General features: G+C 42.0%; 1 protein-coding gene across 1 annotated transcript; it reads right to left on the bottom strand.

Annotated features, from left to right (window-relative positions):
* Window positions 1-1,738: 1,738 nt before the first annotated feature.
* On the bottom strand, window positions 1,739-16,885 carry prdm15 (PR domain containing 15). The gene is made up of 24 exons (XM_084374559.1): window positions 16,769-16,885; window positions 16,197-16,236; window positions 15,985-16,078; window positions 14,643-14,796; window positions 14,383-14,535; window positions 14,182-14,290; window positions 14,010-14,066; window positions 13,545-13,745; window positions 12,130-12,339; window positions 11,908-12,002; window positions 11,730-11,817; window positions 11,483-11,650; window positions 11,279-11,373; window positions 11,038-11,169; window positions 9,107-9,247; window positions 8,719-8,882; window positions 8,232-8,311; window positions 7,171-7,290; window positions 6,922-7,053; window positions 6,662-6,745; window positions 5,274-5,449; window positions 5,068-5,148; window positions 4,277-4,498; window positions 1,739-2,850 (listed from the first exon to the last, which is right to left on the bottom strand). The coding sequence occupies exons 1-24, from the start codon at window positions 16,865-16,867 to the stop codon at window positions 2,317-2,319; spliced, it is 3,429 nt and encodes a 1,142-aa protein (XP_084230685.1). The 5' UTR covers window positions 16,868-16,885; the 3' UTR covers window positions 1,739-2,316.
* Between the last annotated feature and the right edge of the window lie 613 nt (window positions 16,886-17,498).

Below are 17,498 nucleotides of genomic sequence, written 5' to 3'. Positions count from 1 at the left end.
TTTATGACAAGAGTTGCATAAAATTAAAGCTAATTTGACATTCTAAATAGTAAAGCAGTGGGGAAATGTTACTACATCTGTCAGTGGTGAAGGTTTTTTCTTCTGTAGAGTTCAGTGCTGGGTTACAATATCTCTCTCTGCAGCTGTGTTTGATCGATCCAATATTAAACTGTAGTCCTAGATATGGAGAGTATGAAATGTTTCAATGGTTATAAAAATATTGTCACTCCTCATGTCTATTGTCAATATGTTGCTTTTGTGGGTTAAGGATTTAAGGAAAGATAAACATACCTAAGCCCCAGTCACCCATATTGACATTAGTAGAATAGATGTTAATGTTTCTGGTATTAATATAGCATGAGATCAGAATCAATATCAAACCTCTGCGGTTGATAAAAAAATACATCTGAACTTTTGACAGTCAGTTTATGTAAATGGACAGCGCTGTGCCTGTGGGAGTTTACAGATTTGTTCTGAGTCATTTATTGACGTAAAAACAAAATATGATTCCCCTAATACTTTTTTTTTTTTTTTTTAAACATTTGCAACTTCTGGGTCTAGTTCATTCCTCCATTAAAGAAAAAACTGTGGTTAGAGAAGAGATGATACAATTAGAATATAAAGGGACGGATGTTATCGAAACCAGAGGATCTTATAGTTTTCTGTCTGAATGATTTTCATTGTTTGGCTCTTTGTTATAAATATTTAAAGAGAAAAGACCTGGGCGTGGCTTTAGATGAGGATACTTAATCATGCAAAAGCAGGACACATCTCATTTTTAAGTATTTGATGAGCTTGGGATGAGACTCAATAATCAACTTTCTTTCTCCAGGAAGTTATATTCTGTTGCTTTCAGTGTAATTGTTCTTTTTGTACACTTGTAAAGTTATGGTTACAAACTCTCTCCACCTCCTTACACTGGTATCTTAAGTGTAGTTCATTTATCAAAAAGGACAAACGTCCTGACAGCTCAACTGGTAGAGCAGGTGACCCATGTACTGGAGGCTGAGTCCTGAGCAGCTGCCCGGGCTTGAATCAGCCCTGAGGCCCTCTGCTGCATGTCTTCCCACACTCTCTCTCCCCTGTGTCCTATAACTCTCTAAGCTGACCTGTCAAATAAAACAAAAAAAGTCCAGCTCTAACTGTGGGCATATTTTTAGGATCCTTTTCTGTCATATTTATAATATTCTGATATGTGAGGTCTTGGTGTTCTGTGTAAATCTGGATGGGATGCCGATTTGATCTGCAGATTTTGTTCTGATAACAGAGCAGGTTAAGTATGTGTGCTCTTCTTGTGACAATGTATTACAAGTTGTTTCTTCCACATTGTTGCAGATCATTGTTACTAGGATATTTTTACTAAAAAGACGGGTTGCTAATTTCTTGTATAGACTGGAGGCCTAAATATATATATATAAGACTGTGTGAGATCCATGTATGTGACTCAACGAGCCATGGCAGCACACACAAACACACAGAGCATGCCCTTCCACTGATTGTGTATTACACTCACGTTGTGCTGTTTGCAGAAAAGCCATCAGCCTCTGACTGACAAACAGGCTCAGTGATGGGAGATGTGAGCAGAACCAGGACAGATGGTCACAGTTCTATAAACAGACCGGGACAAACAGACGCAGGTTCTGATGGCATTTGCTCTGCGATTCAGAACAACCTTGCTGCTGTAATGTTGTCCACACAACAGAATTTATATGAAGACAATAAAAGAGAAACATTTCAAAGAGGCATTTTGTTTAAAAATAACAGTACAAAAACTCTTCCAGTATTTTTTCCAGACAGTTCAACAATAATTACAGTTTACAGCGTTCAAAAATATCATCTCATGTGTGAGCCACTTTTAGCAATACGCCAACTATTACTACTTAACCTGGCAGAAGTGTTTTCACTTAAACTGTCGACTGCACCAAATGTGTCTTTTTTTCAGGTTGGTACATTTTCATAGTCATCTTTTGAGCAGCAGGTTTAACTTGAAAACATGCATGTGTTTAAAAGGCTGGTAAGGCATTTGAATATTCAACATGTTGCTTTGGTTTGAAATGTAAATCTTCCGGAGGAGCGTCAGTGAATTTGGCTAAATGTACCATTTCTCTCTCTTTTTTTAAATATGTTAATTATCAACAGCCACTTTGTTTCATCAGTATAAAAAAGAAAAAGAAATCGTTAAAATTTTCATTCACTTCCTTGGGGCTGGAGAGGCATCTGGGTGAGCGTGATCGAAGCTGTGTACAGTGTGATAAAATCTACTCTACTATATAACAATGTCTGAGTGTGAGGTGACCAGCACCTCCAGTCTCCTCTCTAGTAGCTGAACATCTGCTGTGCGGAGCCGCTCTGCTGCTGTGGGGTGGGTGGCTGACTCTGGAGGGGCCGGCCCGGCTCCTGGCCTTGATTCTGGACCTCTTGACCCTCTTGGGCACCCTCCACCACGGGGGTGACCTGGCTGCCTTCAGCTGCTGTTACAGGCCTCCAGGCCAGAGTCGGGGCCTCCAGCTGGTGTCCCATGGGGTTCACCAGAGTGGTGACGTTGATGAAGTGGGCGACCGACTGAGGTGCTGCGCCACCGCCAGGGCCCACCGTCTCTGGGACAAGTTCGGCTGGGCGGTTGTGGAGCATGGCGGAGCCGCTGACGGCGTCGAAGGTGACGGTGAGGATGGAGTTGTCCAGGGTGAGGGGCCGGTCGCTGGCGGTCAGGTGGCCCACAGCTACAGGCTGTAGGCTGGTGAACTGGGCGGGGGCGTGGCTGGTGATGGGCGTGACAGTGATGTTGGTCAGCCCCACCGAGCTGTTTGGTGAGGCGGCCGATGGAGCGTTGGGGTCGGCCAGGACCACCACCTGAAAATTTCAAAAAGTTTTAGGGTTTGTTCACTGTATGACAAATGCATTTGAAATTAGTGAAAAATTCAGATGCTTGATTAATGACATAAACCATATTTGTTTACAGTTATATAAATATTGTAATATCTGGTGGATGATGTAATGGATCAATAATTTATTCAAGTATGTTAAATGAAATAAATTTCAAGTGTCTTCAGTTATGACCTAATATGGGATATGACCCATTTATGATCATTCAATAATACTGAATTTTTATTTTCCTCCTTCCAGACATAACAATATTAAATACATTTTTTTTTACTATTATTTCCCTTTTCTTTCTGCAGTTTTACTGAATTTACTAATTTCTTGTTTGCTTTGTTAAAAACAGAATGTGCAGGATTTTCCTACAACAAAAATAAACCCTCTCATGACCCACTAGAAGTTCATGGCAGTGTCTGCATGTGCAAAGATCCTGCCCTCTGTGTTTTCTTATTTTGCTGTGTTCAGGACATTTCTGGGCGTTAACCTTTGGGCAGTGGTGTGTAAAACGTAACAACCAGGTAACATCACTTAGTGTCTCTCCTCTGCGCTGTCTGTGTCATGAGCTTTAGGTCTGTGTCTGTTTGACCAAGGGTGGGTTGCGATACACACACACACAAACACAGAGCAGAGAGGCAGAGTGTACACTTTGGCTGCATTCACACAAAATCTGGAGGGCTGTGCAGATGTGTGTGTTTATTTTGCACTTTAGAACGTAACTGAAATGAAACAATCAGAAAATAATGTTTTATTGTTCTCCCTCTCTTCATTTGCTCGCTTCACTGCTGATGCTCTCTTGGTCTAGTTCAGTCAGGGAGGAGGGCCTGATGTTGGAAGGTGTGTTTACAAACAGCAACCAACAAATCCTGCATAGTAAACCTTTAAGCTGCTGCTACACAGTGTGTTAAACCTTCAATTCACATGAAACATCCCTTATAAGGTCATATTTACTGTTTGATTGGCTAACGTGATGTTACGACATCATGTGTCAATGTATCAGTTTTATGACCTTTATACTCATTTAGATCCTAGTTAATTATTACCATTTAAGATGGACATTTTATGACAGTACAAAAACTGTTATGTAGTGTAATTAATCATCACATGAGCACTTCTGGTATCTCTTTATCACAACGAACAAAACAACAAAAAGAAAATCAGGCTCCTCTTAATAAAGAGCCAGAGAGGTGACAGCATTCTTTAGCCTCTAATGTTTATCATCACTGCTTCTGTGCATTTTTATTTATTCTGCTCGCCATCAGCAAGGTGAGGTCAGCTGCTGTCTTTGGGCATTTGGCACTTCAGCAACAACATGCCCATTTCTTGTTGTCTTTGAAGAAAAGAGATTGGACATGTTATTATGACAATAAACAATAACTTTAGGAAAAGTCTTCATATCTACCTGTTGGATGCTCTGCACAGCAGAGCTCGTCTCGGTCTCTTCACCGACGATGACAGTGTTGTATTCGGTCATGGTTTCGTGCCTCTGCTCGGTGAAATCAACATATTCGTCGGACTCAGAAAGCTCCGGCTCAGCCTGAACTCTCTGCTTCTTCTTGGGGTGTCGGGAGGACCGGCTGGGCCTGTCCTGAACCATGCCGTCTTTTTCCAGGGTCAGAGTGGGCTGCAGAGGAAGGTGAAACATTTCATGAGAATATATAAACAGTGACAGGTCATTAAATCTAGACTTTGTTATTATTTTATTTATTTGTCTCTGAAAACTCAACATGTCACACAGGATGCATGTTAATACCATCTGCAAAGTATTCAGAGTAATGCTAGGAGAGCTACAGGCTAATAACACTAACACTATGCAGTAAGTGTATGTCTGATTCACAGCTCACACTGTGTATAAACAGGAACTCATGTTTGCACTCTGACAGTTCTATATTAAGTTTGCAATCAAACAGGAAGTAGAAAAGATTATAAGGAACATGATATACAGAAGTGTCAGGCATCAACACCATTTAAGGATCGAGTGATTGATTAAATGTGTGAATCAAGCAAAAACAGAAATGTGACATTAACACAATCTAGCTTCATTAATATCAAGATGATTGGGTCTCTTGTTGCACTGCCTTGTGAACCTGGAAGCCACCGTCTTTGCACAGATAGACGCCTGATCAGAGCTACTCCAGTGTGTTTCATTGTTATATACTACAATACTGCATTTTAAAAGAACTGTCATCAAACCTGCACAATGCTGATAGACGAATCATTGATTGTCGAAGTTTCCTGAAGATCATCAAACTCATCGATTCTTACAGACACCACCTAGAGGCGTAAAGGACAGCAATGATATTTTAACAAGTCAGCTTTTAGGATTCAATAATAGTAATCGGCTTGAGCGGTAAAACATAGAACACACATGGTTTCCCAGCATGACCGTCCAAACTCACCTCTGGGTGTTTGCGTCGCAGATGTCTGTTCATGGAAGCGCGGGTGGACACCTTGGTCCCACAGAGGTGACACGACTGGGCCTCCACCTTCTCGTGAGTCAGGTGGACGTGCTTCTGCAGCATGTACTCTGTCAGGTACTTCTTATCGCACGTCGCACACGTCCATGTCTTACCCACTGCAGTGAGAGAGAGGGAAACTGGGTCACGCTATAGGCACTGACAGAAACAATTACAGTTTGGAATTTAAAATTTTCCTTCAGCTTATACAGACTCTTTACTATTGAGCCCCAAAACTGACAAAAGATAGTCAGTAATCACTTGAGACAAAATATGGCTGAATACATCATTAGATTATACTGTTAGTCAAATAATTAAAATGGAGTGTGAGAAATATAAAGCTTTATATTTTTCTCTTCAAGGAATCTTATGATATGTTGGAAAATATGGTTATTTTGGACCTGTTCACAGTCTTTGTGTTAAGCTAAGCTAACTGGCTGCTGGGTGTATCTTCATATTTTCTCTTTTACAGCCAGTCAGTTGATAAAAAACATTGTACTCCTCCATTAATCTTTCACTTGCTACTTGTATTTTTCAACTCCTTAGTTTACCTATTTTCCTTGTCTTGGTACATACTGAATCATGTATCTGTTTCCTTTCACAAGGCAACATTTCCAATTTTTTGACTTTATATGATAGTGAGATGCTCATGTCCATGTACGTCCCATGCAGTTAATGCTCCAGGGTGGGAATGTCTATTCGTAACATCAGTAGTGAATGTACTTGAGCAACTGACAGCAGCTAGCTTGCTTGAAAAGCCCATTAGCCGGACACACAGAGCATCGTTTTTAGCTAGCTAACTAGCTGCCATTTTCATCTTAAACCTACACCACCTGATATCCACTAGCTCACACTAATTATACATTTTAAATGCATCTAAAATTATGATACACCTACATGAGGACAAAGATACACAATAAAGTCCATGATAATAATAATAATGTAATGTTGGAAATAAAGTATAGTGTGTCAGTAAACGTATCACTAGTGTTTGCTAACTTTGACCTGTCTGATATTGTTTAACTACCTTTTGTCAGTTTGTGCTGTCATGTTCTCCTCTCTGTTCCCAACCGATCCATCTTCCACCATTCTCCTTATTTTTAACAGTAAAAAAAAATTCCATTCTTTTTTTAAGTAGCTTTCTGTTTATTTTCTGCTCTGGCTGCATAATTTAGGCTGCATCGGTTCTTGTCCGACCAGAAACCACTCCATTTTTTTTATTGCTCAGGGCACGAGTAAAAAAGCCAAATTACAGGCTCCTATGTTTGGCTCGTATTGTAACAGACTGAGCAGTGCTTCAGTCTGGTTTTGGCCTGACATGAGACACTTGCCTGTGTGGATGAGCTTGTGTGTTTCCAGAGTCGTCCTCTCACTGAACGTCTTTCCACACAGCTCACACATGAAGTCCTTTATACCTGCAGGCCACAGACACACACAGGACAAACAGTAACATGACGTACAGCTGTGAAGTCTGTCAAGTCACAGAGGATGAAATCCACATGTAGCGATCACATCTATGTTTTTATACTGAACACACACTAATTTGCTTCCACCATGTGTGAATCAGTGACTCACACACATTCTGACTCACCCGTATGTCTCTTGTAGTGTTTCAGCATGTTGACCTTTTGGGCAAACTTGCGGTTACACTCCTTACACTCGTACTCTTTGATGCCCTTGTGAAGCTTCATGTGGTGCCTCAGAGCGTGCTTGGTCTTCATGCCTGCACAGGAAAACATTTACTCAGCAATTAATTAACCTGACAATCGAGACATCGACTGCCACGTGTTTGTGTGTCGTGTGTGCAGTGATGTGTGTGATGTGGCAGAGAGGACCCGACCTTTCCCGCACTCTGCACACAGGAAGTCTCGGATATCATCGTGGACCCTGAGGTGCTCCTTCAGCATGTCCTTCCTGGCGAATGATTTGTCACACTTATCACAGCTGTGGCTCTTCACCCCTGGATGATCGAACACACACACACACACACACACACACACACACAGACACATAATTACATTACACAAAGGCTTTTGTTTGTTATCCTCTGACCCTGTGTGTAATTTAGTTTTCTGTTACACATTGTTACGCCAAGTTTATGTAAAAAAAAATCTTTCAATGTCAAAATATCTTGACTGTGATATTGCATAAGAGGTGTACGTGATCTTGAGACACACATGAAATTTCAAAAGTTCACTGCAAACAGGAACCGCTAATATCTAATTCAGCATGACTTGCGAATTTGCCGCCATGTAAACAAACTATTAGCTACAAAACCGGTCTCAAGGTGCAGCTCACAGCTAATTCACTAATCCCATACCAACATTACACTTGACACTTACATGCATCCCCTGAACATTGTAGCTCTAGTAAAGATGTTGATCTCAAAGGGAAGTAATAAAAAGAATAACGATAGTGGTGATGAATTTATTAATATCAGACTTTCGGGATTTACTGTGAATAAATCTTTTTACAATTACTGGCACTGACACTTTCCTCTGTCTATTCATGTACAGATATTAGCTGTGTGTTGAAAACATGTGGACATAAATAAACAATTTTAAATTGTATGAAACTGCTTTTTCTTAAGCTGTGACAGAGCAATTCAACTTAGTGAGTGACCAGTGAGCATAAAGGACTTCCCTGGATGTTCATATTCACTAATATTCTCTTTCCTGTAGGAATGCCTGATTTCTGATGATATCTAACATACCGATATTTTAACTTATTAGGGCTGAATGCTAATGCTCTGCTGATATATGCACACATTTTCATACACATGATTCCAGAAAAAATAGTGGACTAACATTTTTATGCCTTCTCTTATTGTGATGGTCCAATTCTGAATATCCTCACGATTGACTTGAGGTGTGACAAACATTTAAACAGGCTGTTGCTCACCAGTGTGGATGATCTTGTGCCTCTCTAGGTTACCAATGCTATTGAAGATTCTTCCACATATTTCACATGGATGGATGTACCTGTGTGACACATGAGCAGATTTGAAAGGATTAGTTACTTTGTATTGCAGCCTGTTCACTTAATGTATCAGTTTCACTTTGTAATGACCTTCTCTGTTTCAAATCAACCCTTTCACTTTTAGCCGCAGTGACCTGAGCTCTTGTACATCCTGACCTGTGCCTTATCAACACATTCCTGATAATAAGCTGCAATAAATTCATTCTCTAACACTTCTGCTTCTCTTTACCTCCGTCTCCTCTTTGTGATCTGTGTATATTCATATTCATAATATTGTCTGTAATATTCTGAACAGTCAGTATTCAACAAACCTCAGGTGGTTTCAGTCTCTATCCTTATTCAGACAAGGCTAAACAAACATTAAACCATGACTGATAATATACTTTTGTTCCGCTCCCTGTGCTCTTACTTCTGCACCGCGGGGTCAGGCAGCTGCTCTCTGTGGATGACCAGGTGAGCGTTGTACGTGGCCTTCAGCGCGAAGCGTCGGTTACAGATCCCGCAGCCGTAGCCTCTCTCCTTGTGCTGCTCCATGATGTGCTTCAGGTACTCTCTGCCCTTCGCAAACGACAGCTAGAGACACACAAGGAGAGAATACATGGATGTGAATGAGAATGCGAGTGAAAAACAATCTGTCACCACAGTTTGGATTGAACAGCCTTGAGCGTGTTCATGAACACTGTGCTCAGGATAACTAGAAGACAAAACTTTTCATACTCTATCTTATCTAAACATATTTATTAACTTGTAATAATCTTAAAGTGTGTGTTGGAGTCTGGACGAAGGATGAAGCTTACTTGACATTTCTTGCAGTTGTATTTGTGGTGCTCAGGATCGTCTTCCTCTTCGTCATCATCCGAGTCGTCGCTGTCGTCTGCTGAAATGCCGATCTTCTTGATGAAGCCTTCTCTCTCCTGCTCGTTCATTAAGGCTATGTCCTGCAACAAAAACAACTCTTAGAAATAATTCAACTCGATGACAGCGAAGATCTAGAGGGGACGTCAAAACCTAATGACCCAAGGTGCTTTTTAATAATCGTAGTGACATCTACCACTTTTTAATTTTAGTCTTATCCATGGTGACACAGATAGCGTGGTGAAAGCCAAACCCGCGAGGCTAGTAACGTTACCTCCTGGCTGCTGTCTACAGCCTGGCTGGAGCAGCTTTCTGAGCTGACTGAAAAAAAAGTTGGCCGGTACATTATTATTTGGGTCTAGAGCCTTTGCCAGCTCTCTCTTTTCCTTCTCCTATTTATTTCTGGCATCACAATTTCCGTGCAGGTCCTGGCATAGCAAGGAAATCCCCTCCAAGTTTAGATCAATATATTTCTCAGGTCATGTAGCCAGCCGCCTGCGGTCCAATTTGGATGTTATGATGACTCACACCATTTCTAAGAGAGAAGAGTTTTCATGATGAGACAGGCTACATTTGACTAAAGTTACAATGAATAAAATGTTTAATTTGGTTGTTTTATAAGCAATGGTGAGTATTTTGGTTAGAAATAACATATGCTTCTATATGCCCCCCTGGTGGCTGGACCCCAGAATGCTTTCCCATTTACCACCCTACGGCCTGGCCTGCTCCTGCACAACAACTGCACCAGAGGAGGGTCTTTAATTCAGAGCATACACAGGCCCAGGTGTGTGACATGGTCGTTGAGATGGAAACAAGGACACTCTGCCAGGGAGCCGGCACATTTTTCATTTCAAAATTTCATTCTTTTCCAGACTCAACTTTCCAGCCTTCTCTGGAGATTTTTCACACCATATATACTGTTAACATGTACGGTACATTCTGACTTTGTAGCTAATAGTATATTATTGCTCCCCACATATTTTGAGTCTTTTAAAAATGACGACTGAACATGAGCTAAAAAAATGGGTAAAAATGTTCACGTGTCTGTGCAGTCTTGTTTATTCTCTGTCACCATGGAAACGATGATCGCAGTCATGTAGCAATGGTTTCCTTATGCAGAACTGGTTATTTGTTACGTGTATATGCAGATGTCTGCACAGAGCTGTTTTGCAGACTGTGACGTGACCGTGTTGTGTAATCAGTCACACGGCATGCTTCTTGATGACATTGATCTGCTTCTGGCCCGTAGTCTCTCACACAGTGGTAAACATTTAGGCTGTGCTGTCTGCCTGTTCCAAACACGATGAAAAACACTCCCGGATGATCTCGCTTCTCCATTTATTTAGGAATTATTAATTTATATTATAGAAAACAGAATAGGGGAAATAGTGTGGTAACACACTTTTTTTTTTTTCATATTATCTTCTCTTCTCACTTACTCAAAAAATTACTAAAAATCAAATTTCATACTTTTCTATACTTTTCCATTCTGTGCAGGAAACCTCTGTCATTAAAGGCTTCATGGACTGAAGTGAAGTGTGTACAGTCCAGTTCCTGGGGGGTCCTGCCCTGCATGTTTTAAATGTTTCCCTGCTCCATCACACCTGATTCAAATGATCAGCTCGTCATCAACCTCTGCTGAAGCCTGATAACAAGCTATTCATTTGAAATCAGGTGTGTTGGAACAGGGAAATGTTTAAGTTGCAGGGCAGGGCTGTCCCAGGAACAGGACTGTGAAACACTGGACTAAGTAATGATAGAAAACTGAAATACATGTCACTACCTGAGGTCAAGCCACATCCCAGAAAAGTTAATAAAAAAATAAAAGTAATAGAGAAATCTCCGGTTAGTTCTCCCCTCTGCTCCGTCTCACCTTGAAGTGAACGTGAATGTGATCTCGAAGGACGTCCACGCGGAAGAACTTGCGGGCGCAGATCTCACAGGTGTACTTCTTATCACCGTGAGTCAACAGATGCTTGTTCATGTTACTCCTGCAAGAGAACACCTGTGCACACAAACACACACGTGTCACTGATGAAGGATTTATTTATGTGCACATATTTGACCCGCTGCCACGAGCGCCATTAACCTCTGCTGCAGTGCAGAGAGCTCACCTTGCCACAGATGGGACAGGGTGACGGCTCCTTCCTGTACTTGGTCCCTTCTTCTCCGTTGGCCTCCAGCTCCTCTCTCTTCATGTGCTTTGGTCCTGTAGAAATATAGAGATAAGATAAAACAGAAGTACATTTTCCACACGGAGACTTTTTTCTCCCGCACTTCCCTTGCTAAAAACAACTGTTTGAAAATGTGCGACTCACCCACGCCGTGCCTCCTGTGGTGCTCCTGCATCACGTCTTTGCGGTAGAACATCTTGTTGCAGATTTCACAGGAGTAGAGCTTCTCGCCGTGCTTCTTCTTGTGCTTGGAGAGGTTGCTGTTGGTGGAGAAGAAACGCGAGCAGATGTCGCACTGGAACGTCTTGTCGTCTGGAGAGAGAAGAAGATGGAATGAATGAATGTGATCAAAACAAGAAGGGGAAAGCAGGAATGAAATAAACAATCCTACCTGTCCGGCAGTTGTGAAACTTTAAGGCATTTTCCAGGCGAAAGGATTTCTCACATGTGTTGCATTTATATTTGTACTCCAGGTCAGGCTGTACGGAGCACATGAAGTAGACATATGAACACACAGGCTAGCAGAGTAAGTAAAAACTCTGGAGGTGACAGTTTGGAGTGTTACTCACCATGTTCTTGCTGTGCTTATAAGAGATGTGCTGCTTTAGACTCTCCTTGCGGCTGAACAACTTGTCGCATTCATCACATTTGAACAGCTTATCACCTGGGAGAAAATACAAGAAGGGATTCATTAATACTAAACATAAACTGGAATTTAACTGTATTTGAATTGTGTGATTCCTCAGAAAGAGATGATGAATTCAACAAAAATGAGCTTGATCTCCACACACCATGTGATCGGATGTGTCTGTTCAGGTTGCTGCTGTTCTGGAAGACCTTGTTGCAGAGGGAGCAGCGGTACACCCTCTTGTGCTCTCTGGCTTTGTGCCTCTTCAGGACCGTCGTGCTGTCTGGAGTGCTCTGCAGGCTGCTGCTCTCTGCGGCTGCTGCTGCTGCCTCTGAGGCCACCGGCTCTGAGCTCACCATCGAAGACTTCACATCTGCACACATCAGGAATCCAATGTCAAAGACAAATCTTTAATAAAAGCTGCAACGAGTAGTAATACAGGTCCAACTTTTACTAGGTTTCTGAGCCCAGTACCGACAATGATGTTTGAGATGAATAAAAATCTTATAAGAGTACATATTGGCAGATATTATTTTCTTTAAACATACACATTAAATGCAGTTACTGAAGATGCTGTATTTCAGGGCAGTAATATCATACAGCTGAAACATATTGCATACTATATTCTAGTAACAGTCAATTATACTTTGCACTAAATAGAAACTTTAAATCAAAACACAAAGAAAAATATAACAAACAACAGCAAGGGAAGCTTATGTTCAGTGGCCCATTGAGCTAAATGCTAACAGTTAACATGCATGTTAACATGCGTATGTTCAACAGGTATGTTTACATGTTCACATTATAGTTTAGTGTGTTAGCATGCTAACGAAACAAAGTAAAGCTGAGGCTGATGACAGTGTCAGTAGTTTATAGTTATCTGGTCAGAAACCAAAGCACTGGACAGAACTGTCAGTTGGACCTGATGATGGCGATGGATGGGAGTGAAGGAACCATCAAAGTTATCCCAATTAATCCTTAAAGTCTGAACCAAATTTAATAGCAGTCCACCGACATGCCTCAGGCAAAGCTGCTAGCAAGATAAGCCACTGTAATTCTGCACTACGGGAAGAATTGTATTCTGTTTCATGAAGCTGCTCCATCTCCTACCAGCCCAGTTAGATAATTAGAATATATTAGTTAGAAATAATAAATGTTCCTCGAATGACATCTGCCATCCTCTGCAGATTGTGCCTGAACCTGTTGTAACTTATGTGTTACACACACAGGAAGACAGAGTGACAGTGATGATGAAGTGTAGACAGAGCAGTGATCAAAAAAAGAGCAAGTTCTTTTTCAAGTGGAGGAAAAAGTGAGAGCTGTGTCTGTTTCCTGGATTGCGAAAGGGAAGGAGATGACAACTATCTTTGCTATTACTGTGATGAATTTCTGATTTAGTGATTGTTTAACCTTTAAAGAAGTGTTTGCTCTCTCATGAACTGACACAAATCAGGCAATTCTTCACAAACTGGGTCCAGAAATGCAAAGTATATCTCAAAGAACTTCTTTCACACTGTTCTTTTGTCTTTTTGTCTGCATTTCTCTGCTCAAAAGCCTCACTGTTTCTTCTTTCCTCACCTTTGTTTCTGCTTGTGGCAGCTGCGGCTCCAGGCCGGCGTCCCTTGGCTCTCCTCCCTCTGCCCTGCGCTCTCTTTGGGGCCGGCGGAGCTGCAGAGGGGTCGCCCTCGTCCTCATCGGGACCGACCTCTTGGGGCAGGAGCGGGTCGACTGGAAGCTCCGTTACTGTCTTCCCCTCGTCGAGATGACTCAGCATGTTGCCTGTGATCAACAGAGGGAGGCAGGGGAATCAGAGTGTGTAACCATGACACAGCATAGACTCAGCTGAGAGATGATTTGAAGGGGTAAACAACATGACTGCCTTTCCTCACTGAGGAGAAAAAGCAGCTGGACACTATCATCTAATGCAATTTAAAGCTTAAACCCAGACATGACCCTAAACTTAGCCTCGCACTTGATGAAAGGAGAGAACATTTCTACCAAGTACCACTGACTGGAGGAGATGGATGTTTTCAATGATCTCACCTGCACTGTTTTCTTCAGCCACTGGAGGCATGTGGACTCCACTTTTCTCCGAGGTCTCTGTTTGAGCAGGGGAAGACGTCACATCTGAGTACATGAGACGAAAACTACAAGATACAACTCACACTGTTGCCATGGCACCCTGTGACAACATCAGTGCTGTAATGTCCTCTACCTGAAGGAGGAGGCAGTGGCAGTAGGGGAGATTTAAGCATGGGCTTCTCCATCTTCTTGGCATAGAAAGCTCCGTACCAGACCCTCAGCTCTGTTCCCGGCAGCACATCCTGAGAAACAAAAAGGAAGAATACACCAAATCTCCTGTTAGAGATGAGCTGCAGGACCCGCAGAGGCTCATGTTTAGGATGGATGCACGTACCTGGGAGGTGTTGAAGTACAGGTCATCTTCCTGCTGATAGGCTGTCAGATTCTGGTGTTTGTAGTCAGTGGCAGGTCGTACCAGCATCATCCAGTTGCAGTCCTCCTCACAGCTGGAGTCAAAACACACCACCACGCCATCCCTCTGGAAGATCTGCTCATTGAAGGATTAATGATTAACCAAAAAGGAAGCTAAGATAAAAAGGACAAAATCTATTACATATATTAATGCACTACTGGTCAGGATTCTTTAAGCTGCACCTTCAGAGGGAACGCTCCTTCCTTCTCCATGTGGGAGACCCTCTTAGCCTCAAAGGGCCCAAACCGGGTCCTCTTGACCAGCCGGTGCAGGACGAACACCCCCTCCTCCCCATCAGCCAGCTGTCTGATCTCCAGACTGCTCGGTAAAGATGACCTGAGGCAAGACGTGTACATCTTAGTATAACTGTTATAGAATTGCATTAACAATTAATTGATTAATCTAGAAAATGTCTAAAAATTGTGAAAAATGCTCTTCATGTTTGCTGAGAGCCCCAAGTGACGTCTTCAAATTCATTATAGACCAATCATCAGCCTGGTCGATTATCAGGGCCAATATTCAGCTTTTTTCTGATGATCTGAACTTAAAAATGCTTTAATACTTTGTCTCTGATGCAGCATCCTCTCTCTGCCTGTAGTTACCAGTCTGTGGTCTCACGCAATGTCCTGCCCACAAACATTTCTGATTGGTTACACGTCACAAGTAACAGCCTGAATCAACACTGAAGACCTGTGTATTCCTGTGGTGTCGGAATAATCAGATTAATGTTTTTTCCGACTGGGAAAACTGGAACGCCTCCTCACAACAACTCGGAAAGTCAGAGAAAATGTTGACGTCATATGAAGCTGAAACACGGTGGATGAGAGTAAACATTGGGTTGACGCTAGGACACTTTAACCTAAGTCATGTATTGTATATACAGTTATGTGGTTCACATGTAATCTGTAATATGGCATGCTGGGAACAGCTGTCAACGTGTTGTTTAAACTTTCTGAATGATATAATGCAAAAAAAAAACCCTTCTGTTTGGTGTTGTTCCCACATTCTGACTTGAGGCACATGAACACACCATGTTCCCAACTAGGGAAGTGGACCTGAATGCAACATGATCAGAGTCTGCAAAGTAATAAGTAACTAAAGTTTTCAAATAAATGTTGTGGAGCAGAAGCAGAAAGTAGCAGAAAATTGAAATACTGAAGTAAAGTACCTCGAAATTGTACTTAAGTACAGTACTTGAGTAAATTATAATTAGTTACATTCCATCAGTGTTTATTTTTAATTTTGACAATTAGATTTTAATTTTTTACTGCAAATGTATATCGGGTACAAATATTGACTGCTTCTTTTGTCCAACCATCAGTCCAGAACCCAAAGACTCTTCATTTACTGTCATAAAAGACGAAGAAAAGCAGCAAATCCTCACATTAAAGAAGATGGAACCAGCGAATGTGTGACATCTGAGTAATGACTGAAACGACTAATCGATTATCAAAACAATTGGCAATAATCGACTAATCACTGCAGCTCTACAGTGAAGCTGAGACACTTTGAGGTGTCACTCACCTGGCCCGGCTCAGGACGAAGGAGTCCTGGACGGTCACCAGGGGCCCCAGCTCAGGACACTCGGAGTCATGGTACTGGCCACAGTCATCACACCCTGCAACACAAACACACACACACACACACACACACACACACACACACACACACAGGACACCTGTCATCACAGCCCTGTCTCACACTGTCAGTGCAGTAGGAGCTGGATTCATACTCACAGATGAACTCATCTGGCGTCTGCTCAGCCATTATGCAAACCTACAAACACAAACAGGTAGTTTATGTCATGAAACATGAGCATGTACATGAAGGAGCTACTTTAAAGAGTGTGTCTGAATGTGACTGAACTTCAGCGCCCGCACACACATTAACCCGGGACTCTTCAGCTGTGTTGAACACATCACACCTCCGGGTAAACACTATTATGTATAATGACAACATTAGCTAGTTTCTGGTGGAAGCGACACAGTTGAACATGCATATTAACGTGTGCTATCAGGGCAGGACGTGGGATCCAGGATCTGACTGGTTCCCAAACTGTAGCCGGGTTTTAACTCCGATCTGAGCGGCTCCTCTTCAGTAGAATGTAACAAAGAACAGTCGGCATGGCGGATGGACCGGAGACGCAAACCACCAAACCGGAGTCGATGCTCTTCAACGGCAAGCAGTGAGCAGCGGAGGCGGCTCCTGAGAAGCCGGAGCGAGGCGGACGAACCGGCTGCACCTCTACTACTGAACTGCGTCGCCATTTTGTAGAAAATCTACGTACGTTTATGGGAAAACACGTTACCTTCTCTGCAGAAGACCCTTCATTTATCGAATCCTGACTCCGGGTTCCAATCCGCTCCAGAAACGGCGCAAGACCGGAAACGAACCGCGCCGAGTGCATTATGGGGGCTGTAGGCTCAACAGAAATGCTACAAAGCCAGTCAAACAAGCCTGAAGTAGACAGTTAGTTCAACATTGATTCAAAAGACAGGAAAGGCGTTGTCCTGTAATGTTATCTTTTCAGTAGTGGTATAAACTAGCCTCAGGTTTCCCAGCATGCAGCTCTGTGTTGACGCTTTTTATTTACATCATTGTTTTACTTTGCACTGACTATATACAGCACAAAGGGCTGGACAAAGTGAATTGAAAATGAATTGTACAATTTAAAAATAAAATTGAAATACTCTAATTCAAGTTAATATTCTGTGTTAAAAATCTTATTTACGTACAGCAAGTGTTCAGCCCCTTTTAAAGGCTTTAAAATATGTTGTTGGATACTCACAAGATTAACCAGTGAGCAGCCTTGAGCTGATTCCTACTTCTTCAAGTTTTTTGCAGTTTAATCTGCAAAAACCTTCACTCGTATAAAGCTGTCTTTAATTGACTCCCTAAAACATTTTTTTCAGTGCAGTGAAAATACTTCCACCTGTTTTTCATTGAATTAAAATACTTTGGAAAATATTCTGATTGTTGTATCGTGAAACAAGAAAGAATAACACGGTTTGCAGCACCAGAAGTAGGAAAAAGTTGAA

This window comes from Pagrus pagrus (assembly GCF_965226575.1).
Source record: "Pagrus pagrus genome assembly, chromosome: 14".
NCBI classification, from domain to species: Eukaryota; Metazoa; Chordata; class Actinopteri; order Spariformes; family Sparidae; genus Pagrus; species Pagrus pagrus.
Note: the sequence above shows the minus strand (reverse complement) of the source record. Positions and strands in the feature narration are given on the sequence as shown.

What these genes read in the sequence shown, in the direction of transcription:
- prdm15 (XM_084374559.1), bottom strand. Translation starts at nt 16,867, where the DNA reads ATGCACTCGGCGCGGTTCGTTTCCGGTCTTGCGCCGTTTCTGGAGCGG. An exon ending in CCACAGGAGGCACGGCGTGG is followed by an intron (nt 11,374 to 11,482) that starts GTGAGTCGCACA and finishes ATATTTCTACAG; the next exon opens with GACCAAAGCACATGAAGAGA. An exon ending in CCTGTCCCATCTGTGGCAAG is followed by an intron (nt 11,170 to 11,278) that starts GTGAGCTCTCTG and finishes TTGTGTGCACAG; the next exon opens with GTGTTCTCTTGCAGGAGTAA.